The sequence below is a fragment of the Lepidochelys kempii genome, chromosome 26, assembly GCF_965140285.1.
Source record: "Lepidochelys kempii isolate rLepKem1 chromosome 26, rLepKem1.hap1, whole genome shotgun sequence".
Taxonomy (NCBI): domain Eukaryota; kingdom Metazoa; phylum Chordata; order Testudines; family Cheloniidae; genus Lepidochelys; species Lepidochelys kempii.
Genome location: NC_136405.1, coordinates 6268832 through 6277123, shown reverse-complemented (window position 1 = coordinate 6277123; position 8292 = coordinate 6268832). Strand labels below are relative to the sequence as shown.

Genomic DNA, 8292 nt, shown 5'->3' with positions numbered 1-8292 from the left:
TGCACAGCTGGCCCTGCAGGAATTGGGTAAGTGGAGCTATTGCAACATAGAATTTTTCCATACATTTGCTGTATAACTGGGAGGCTTTTATTTAAAGATAGCATCAGTTGGCACACTTAGCACGAAACCACCTAATTACTGACGCCTTGGAAGAGCCAAACTTTGAAGGGGGAGGGGAGGTTAAAAATCACAGGCGACCAACGAGTGTAACCAGCTTTAAATTATGCAAAGTTCTCCTGTGCATAATATCAAGGAGCGATGGGCAGGGGCTACTGGATGCAAATTAATTTATTTTCCTCTCCCATGATTAGCTTTGACAAGAAATCTCAAATCTGCCCTGACTTCTGCAAGTTCAGCACCTTCAAGCCAGTTGTTTTAAAGATTTCACTCCCACAAAACACTGCCCGACAGTGTGCAATGGTACCTCTCTAGCTCACCTTTCTTGGTTCCCTTGGAAATGAAACCATTTTCCTGGGGCCAGTTTTGCGTCCCAGCGTTCTGTGTGCACAAAACCCCACACATTACGCCCCTACTTCCTCAAGATAAGATCCTGGTTCGGACCCTCCCTATCCAGACCTATCTATTTTAAGGAGGAGGGATAGCTCAGTGGGTTGAGCATTGGCCTGTTAAACCCAAGGTTGGGGGGAGGGATAGCTCAGTGGGTTGAGCATTGGCCTGTTAAACCCAAGGTTGGGGGTTGGGTCAGTGGGTTGAGCATTGGCCTGCTAAACCCAGGCTTGTGAGTTCAGGCCTTGAGGGGGCCATTTGGGGCAAAAATCGGCGATTGGCCCTGCTTTGAGCAGGGGAGCCGGGCTAGATGACCTCCTGAGGTCCCGTCCAACCCTGAGATTCTATGAATGCGTGGAGTTAACATATACTTGTGAATTCTAATCCCTAGGATTGATAATAGGAATGATTGTACATCCATAGGAATACTAATCCATAGGAATATCTCCCCAAATGAAAGTGTTTCTTTGCATGCAAAAAGCACAGGGGGACTTGTGGCACCTTAGAGACTAACATGTTTATTTGAGCCTAAGCTTCAAGTTAGGCACAGTACTTATGTCCTGTGTATCCTAGAATCTCAGGGTTGGAAGGGACCTCAGGAGGTCATCTAGCCCAACCCCCTGCTCAAAGCAGGACCAATCCCCAATTTTTGCCCCAGATCCCTAAATGGCCCCCTCAAGGATTGAACTCACAACCCTGGGTTTAGCAGGCCCGATGCTCAAACCACTGAGCTATCCCTCCCCCCCATTCGCACTGGCAGCTTAGCAAAGTCACAATAAGCAACGAGTCCATTCCCATGCACGACAACTGTGCTTAAAACAGGGCTTGCTTTAAAAACGCAATCAGGGGGTACCCTTGGCACGCGCCTGATTCGTTTGTTTTGCCCTCCCGTTTTGAAAGGGGGACCTGGGCTGGGCACGGGCAAGTTCAGTGGCTGGAGCTTGTCTTTCAAAAGGGATCGCGAAGTCCATCTCAAAGTCACGCAGGGCGCGGTTTCTTTCGAAAAGTCCACTCGGGCTGACGGCAGCAGAGAGGTGCCTCTCTAGCCGTGCCCGAGGTAAATAATTAATAATAATAATAATAATTAATAATAGCGAGCGCCTGGTGCACAGCAGCGCGGTCAAATGTTGACCCGGGTTAGGCAGGACAGCCGGGCGCCCAGAGGTGCTGTCAGAGCTACGCAGCCGAAAAGGAGACTTCTTTAGTGCACCGAGGTGCTTGCAAAATCGTGCACCGGGCCCCTCGCTTCGCGTCGCAGTTGCAGGGCAGCATTTGGCTGGGGCGCTGCTTCCTGCTTTCTAGTTTTCCATTGTGAGGAGCTTCCATTGTGACGTCTAGCTCTCGGCTGGGCTTTGTCTGTCCATATATGGGCAGCTACGTCACGGAGCTTTCCAGTGCCTCACATAAATAGGCTGTGGATTTCCCTGGCTGAACATTTGGGCCGCAGTGAGTGAACCTGCTCGCAAGAGAGGGGGACGGAGACACAGCGAGAGAGACAAGGAGGGAGGAGGGATCAAATACTCCCACCGGCTTCTACAACCAGATCTGCAAGCCAGATCACCCCCTCCCACTGGAGGAAACACCACCAAGGACCCACTGAGGATTGTACCCCCATCCCTTTGCCCCCTCCTCCGCAAACCACCCCCAACTCCCCCGCCTACCCCCTCCCCTCAAGACCCCCCCTCCCCCACCCCCAACTTTTCTCTTGCATGATTTCCCCGGCACGGATTTGCCACTCGGATCGGATGCCGTTTCATTGGGAGCTGAGCTCAGAGCCGCACTGAACCTGCTTCTCCTCCAGTGCTATGACAGGCAAACTCGTGGAGAAGCTGCCGGGGACCATGAACACTTTGATGAACCAGTTGCCTGACAATCTGTACCCAGAGGAGATCCCCAACTCTCTGAATATCTTCTCCAGCAGCAGCGAGTCAGTGGCTCACTACAACCAGATGGCTGCAGGTAAGGGGAAGGGATATATGGGGAGGAGGGGGTAAAGGAGGAGGGCGCGTGTTGTGTGTGGGGTGTGATGGAGCCTAGAAGGGAAAGGAGACGGTGGGGCTGGATATCTTTCCCCCACCCACCCACCCATCCAGCCCCTTCTTTATGTGTTTCTACGCGTTCGCTGTCTCCGTTGCTGCAGGGCTTTCCTTCGCTTCTCGGGGCTGTAGTGGGGAGTGGAAGCTGCCAGACAGAGAGGTGGCCGGTAGGATGGCGGGGCAGAATCGCTGGGGGGGTCGGAGGGTGGGCAGCGGGTCCCGAGGTGCAGGCTGAAAGGGGCCATCTCCAACCAACCCGGGCGCTACTCAAAGTCATGGATGCTTCCCCTCGGAGAGGGATAGTGTGTCTATTATACGTGCGTGTGTCAATGCAATGTGACTCTGTGTGTGTTAGGTGTCTCTCCCTCTGTGTGTGTATCTAGCGCCGGGTATCGATATTTGTGCGGTGTCTAGATTCCATAGGGGTTAATCCGGAGTCTGCTGCCCATTGCTGCGTTAGGCACTGGGGAGAAATAATCCGGCACGGACTTTTAATGGATATTGTTGTCAGAACGATAAGGGTGTGGGTGTGTGAAAGCTATTTTCCAACATGGGGATGCAGCGGGAGTGGTGGGAGCAGGGAGCTTTCGGGGGAGGAGGAGGAGATGGAGCAAACCCCTGGGGAGACAGGTGAGCCTGTAAGGCGGAGAAGCGGTGGCTCCGCTCTCTCACCCCCCACCCCACCCCTCTCCCGGGCCAGGAGTACTTGGGTGCTGGTAAAGTTGCCCCGGCTGCTGCTCTGGCTCCTTCCGACTCGATTTCTTGCGGCGGGGTGTTCTGGAGCCTCGGTCCCCGCTCAGGGAGCCGACCCGGTTCTGCCGCCCCCTCTGCAGCCCCCTCTGCCCAGATCCGAACCGCGGTAGCTCTTGTGTCGTGCCGATTCAGTCCGTTGCAGGATTGCAACTCCACAGCTGCGCTGCTCGCTCTAAAACTCCCTGGTATCTTCCATAACTGGGCTGGACGCAGAAAACTCGGCAAGTTTGTAAAGCGCTGGTGGCCGGACACGGGTCCCTTGGAGTCCCCAGCTCTGCCTGTGGGGTGGCAAAGCACCTGGACACCAGTAGAGAGACCAGTTCGCTCTTGGCAGCCTGAGCCTACCTGTAACTTCAGGTACCTGCTTCCCCCTGACCCACCTTGAGGGCTTTCCTGGGCTGTCGCCAGACAAGACAACACAATGCGTGTCTCTCCAGTCCGCGTGCGTGTGTGTGTAGTTGTCACATCTAGCGCTGTCTTTGTGGAGATGTCTATGCAGTCTATATGTAGATTGTCCCAGCTGTCTATACCTGCGTGTGTGTGAACACCTATGGGTCTGTATTTGTGTATCAGTGTGTATGTGTGAGCACAGGTGTGTGGATTTGTGGCTGTGTGTGTGTCACTACACGCCTATAGATACACATGGTTGTGGGTGAAAGTACCCATAGATGTGTATAATAGCCAAGCTTCTGTTTAATTTCCCTGCTTGTTACCTGGGCAGTGGTTTGGGATTGAGCCGCAGTTCTAGGTAAAAGTCCCTCACCTGGGTATTTCTCGCCCCTCTCTGGGTGTCCCGGATCTTAGATCCCGTCCCGTTTGCCCTCCGCCTGTTCTATCCAGGGCCCCAACGTTTTTGCCTGCACCACTCTCTGACGCGGCGTTACTCATCCCCCTTCTCTTTCCTTTTTGCAGAGAATGTTATGGATATTGGATTAGCGAACGAAAAGACCAACCAAGAGCTGTCGTCCTATTCGGGTTCTTTCCAACCCACCCCTGGCAACAAGACTGTTACCTACCTGGGGAAATTTGCTTTCGATTCCCCGTCCAACTGGTGTCAGGATAATATTATCAGCCTCATGAGCGCTGGGATTCTGGGGGTGCCCCCTTCCTCCAGTGCCATCACCAGCACCCAGACCTCTACAGCCAGCATGGTGCAGAACCAGGGCGAGGTGGACCAGATGTACCCCGCGCTGCCCCCGTATTCCACCTGCAGTGACCTCTACCCGGAGCCAGTGTCCTTTCACGACCCCCAAAGCAACCCAGGGCTCACCTATTCCCCCCAGGATTACCAAGCAGCCAAGCCAGCCTTGGACAGTAACCTCTTCCCCATGATCCCAGACTATAACCTCTATCACCACCCCAACGAGATGGGCACGCTCACCGAACACAAACCCTTCCAGAGCTTGGATCCCATTCGGGTCAACCCTCCCCCCATCACCCCGCTGGAGACCATCAAAGCCTTCAAGGACAAACAGATCCACCCCAGCTTCGGCAGCCTCCAGCAGCAGCCCCTCACCCTCAAACCCATCCGGCCCAGGAAGTACCCCAACCGGCCCAGCAAAACCCCGCTCCACGAGCGACCCCACGCGTGCCCGGCCGAGGGTTGTGACCGGCGCTTCTCCAGATCCGACGAGCTCACGAGGCACCTGAGGATCCACACGGGCCACAAGCCCTTCCAGTGCCGCATCTGCATGAGGAGCTTCAGCCGCAGCGACCACCTCACCACCCACATCCGCACCCACACGGGCGAGAAGCCCTTCGCCTGCGAGTTCTGCGGGCGCAAGTTTGCGCGCAGCGACGAGCGCAAGAGACACGCCAAGATCCACCTGAAGCAGAAGGAGAAGAAGGCCGAGAAGGGCTCCTCTTCCTCCTCCCCGCCCGTGTCCTTGGCCCCGGTGGTCACCACCTGCGCATGAGGCTCCCGCCCCGATCCCTGGTCCCAGTGCCTCCCAATTGCTGCCTTTGGCAAAAGCGCAAACGTGGGGATCCCTCACCAAGGAACAGTTGGCAGTGCGCGCGCCTCCCCTCCAGTCCCCGCGTCGCCGGGGTGGGGACTTCGCTTTCAATCGGATCGTCTTGATCCGAATCGGCTGCGGGAGGGGCGCGGGACCCCCCCACACACACACACTTCTCCCAGCGGAGCGTAGTGGGGGGCGGGTGAGGGGTTGCAGGGCTGTGATGTGCCAGCTGTGGAAAGGCATGCGATGCACAGCGAGGGTGGCGGCGACGGGGTCGGGGAAGCTCCCCCGCTCCCAATACGCGTACCCCACTCCTCCCCCCCTCGCTACTCATTGGAGGTGGCGGGGGGAGCGCCAAAGCGCAGTGCTTGCTGCCCGCTGAGACTGTGCGTCCCTGTGTGTGTCTGTGACTCTGAGCTGAACTGGGCTGCTTCGGTGTCAAACCACCCCCAAAGGACTCTGGACCATGGAGAGAACCAAGCCACTTCTTGGACACAGTGGGGACCTTGGGTATCATTGGAATGGGTGGCCTTCCGGCTGAGCTAAATGTTTCTTACAGAAATGCCTAGAATGATGCTGCTGCTGCTTCTGGTCTCCTGCCCCCTCCCCTTGGAGCCGCTTCCTTTATGGTTTCCTGGTCTCTTCACTACTTGTCTTCGAGGCACCTCCTCTGATGTGCTGGAGAAGGGATCTGGCTTGGGATCAGCTCTTGGCTGCTCCAGATTTTTCTTCACGGGTTTATTTTTTAAACCGATTTCCCTTACAGGTTCATCCTCTGTCTCCTCCCCCCCCCCCCCCCCCACCTCTTCCACCCAAAGCATCCTCCCTTCTGGAAGGAAGGAAGGAAAGAAGGAAGGAAGGAAGAAAGAAAGAGGCAATCCCCCTAAATTTCACCATTTCACTCCACTTGGTGTTTTAGTTCATGTCACATTTAGTATGAAAAACCTTGGGAAGAGGGGGAGAAACATCTTTCCCCCTTTCATCTGGATGAGAAGAGGTTGTTGCCATTTCTGTTCTTGTTACCATCTCTACAGCAGTTCTGAATTAAAATATAATAAAAAATATATACAGTATGTATTTGTTAATGTCACTATTGGCTTTCTAGTACAGTACCAACCATATATAAAGGTATCTACGTATTTACAGCTTTAATGTTTTATTTTTGGAGAAGAGAAAATAACTGTCAGGAGTAAAATTGTCGCTCCAAACTTTCCTCCAAAGGGAAGATGGGGGATTTGTATTCAACTAAAATCCTCTTTTATCACACCCCGATCCACCTCCCAGTTGTCCTCTGTAAGCAGCTCTGAATGTACTTGCTCAATTGAACCCTAAGAAAGAGGGGGGAAAGTGGAGCTGCTTAGCAGCTTTCATCAAAGATCTGACTGAATGTACTGTTGTTACCTATTCAATCTTTTCCCCCTGTGGCTAGTATACTGTTGGGGTGGGGGAGGGAGGGGGGAAGTAATTGAGTTTACAGGGTGTCTGATTTAAAGTCACTTTATGCATCTTTTCCCCCTTTATTTTTTCCCCAATGCACCGTTTTTCTGTGGTGGATTTAAATGGACGAGCTATCTAGATCTTGAAAAAGAAACTAAAAGGGAAGTGGGTTATGAATTTCCAGGTACTCCTAGCTTAATCTGGGTTGACAATATAATGTTGGGGAGGGTGGGGGGGAAGATGCTGATTTACCATTTTTTTTCAGCAGAAGGGAAATTCTTTACAGAAATGCAGAAAACCGTATTTTGCTGAATACTTTTTATAATGTGATATATTTTGATTTTATTTGGTCACTTAAAAAACCACAGGGAGGAGAAATCAGTTATCCCTCAATTTTATTTTTTTTCCTTTCTCCTTCTGGTATGTGCATGTCACTGCATGACTGCTCTGATTTTTTCTTCTTTTGTTTTGATAAAACTCTGCTCAGCCATTTAAGCTAAACTAAACAAAAATAATCATTTATTAAAAAAAAATATTTGTTGCCAAAAGGTTGTGCTATTCAGGTTTGATGTCTGCATGTGATTTTTTTTTCTAAAAAACAAAACAAAACAAAAACCATACAACATAAAGGAAAAGAGAGAAAATGCAATCTAGTTTATGTGAACTGAAAGGAACAAAAAAAATAAAAAAATCAGGTTTAACCATGCAAACCTAAGGGAATGATATTTTTGAAAGTCTTTTGTATAAAGTTGAGTACTTAGAGAAAAAAAAAAAGACCTACCAGATGTAATATATTTTGTGGATGTTTTTATTTCTTGGATTTATAGTACCTTATACTAAGGTTAAAAAAATGATGCTTGATATTGTGAAAAGGTGATAATTTTCACACACATTTCATTTGCTCATTTGTCACGTTGTAATGCAAATATGATAGTTAATGCATACAGCATTTTTAAGAAAAAAATCAGAAATATTGAACTGATGTATTGTTGTACCATTTGCACTGTGAGCAAATGCTAATGCAGTAAATATATTGTGTTTGCTGACAATCAAACCCTGTAGTAAATATCTTTATTTTATCTTTCTTTTAAAAAATATATATATATATCTCTGAAAAATATATATATATATAGTCTCAAAAATCTCTAATATGTAAAGAAAATGTTAAAATGGCTTGCTTGAAAAGTGTAGGATGTTAGGCATTGTGCGTCTCTATAGATCATATCTGGAATCTCTTTGTACATTTTCTAGTGATTCTGATATGATTTTTTAAAATAACCCAACTTTTTACCAATCCCATCTCCTTCGGGTTCTGTTTACAGGGCTAAGTGGTCAGAACAGGAGCACTTAGGGTAACAAGGATAGGCCATTATTAAGTATTATTGCTCCTCATAATCCTCCCATTTCCATTTCCCAATGTATCATAGAAATTAGAAATGGAAGAAACCTGTTAAGAATTGAAGGGCCTGATCCAACATCCAGGGACATCAATGTGAGCATTGCCCTGAAGTAGTCTTTGGAGCAAGCCCCTAATCCAGTCTCATCATTTGGAGGGTGGGCTGTTGCCTACAATATCATCTTCAGGGCTCTGTCCAGTCTTG

At 50.2% G+C, this 8292-nt stretch overlaps 1 protein-coding gene across 2 annotated transcripts; it reads left to right on the top strand.

The window, feature by feature from the left end:
• The first annotated feature begins 1946 nt into the window (after nt 1-1946).
• On the top strand, nt 1947-7712 carry EGR3 (early growth response 3). Of its 2 annotated transcripts, none has more exons than XM_073325113.2 (2): nt 1947-2466; nt 4209-7712. In XM_073325113.2, exons 1-2 carry the CDS (start codon nt 2313-2315, stop codon nt 5210-5212), a joined length of 1158 nt encoding a protein of 385 aa, XP_073181214.1. In that variant the 5' UTR covers nt 1947-2312; the 3' UTR covers nt 5213-7712. The 2 variants fall into 2 exon arrangements, with proteins under 2 accessions (XP_073181214.1, XP_073181215.1); XM_073325114.2 differs by lacking the exon at nt 1947-2466 and adding an exon at nt 2743-3653.
• The last annotated feature ends 580 nt before the right edge of the window (nt 7713-8292 follow it).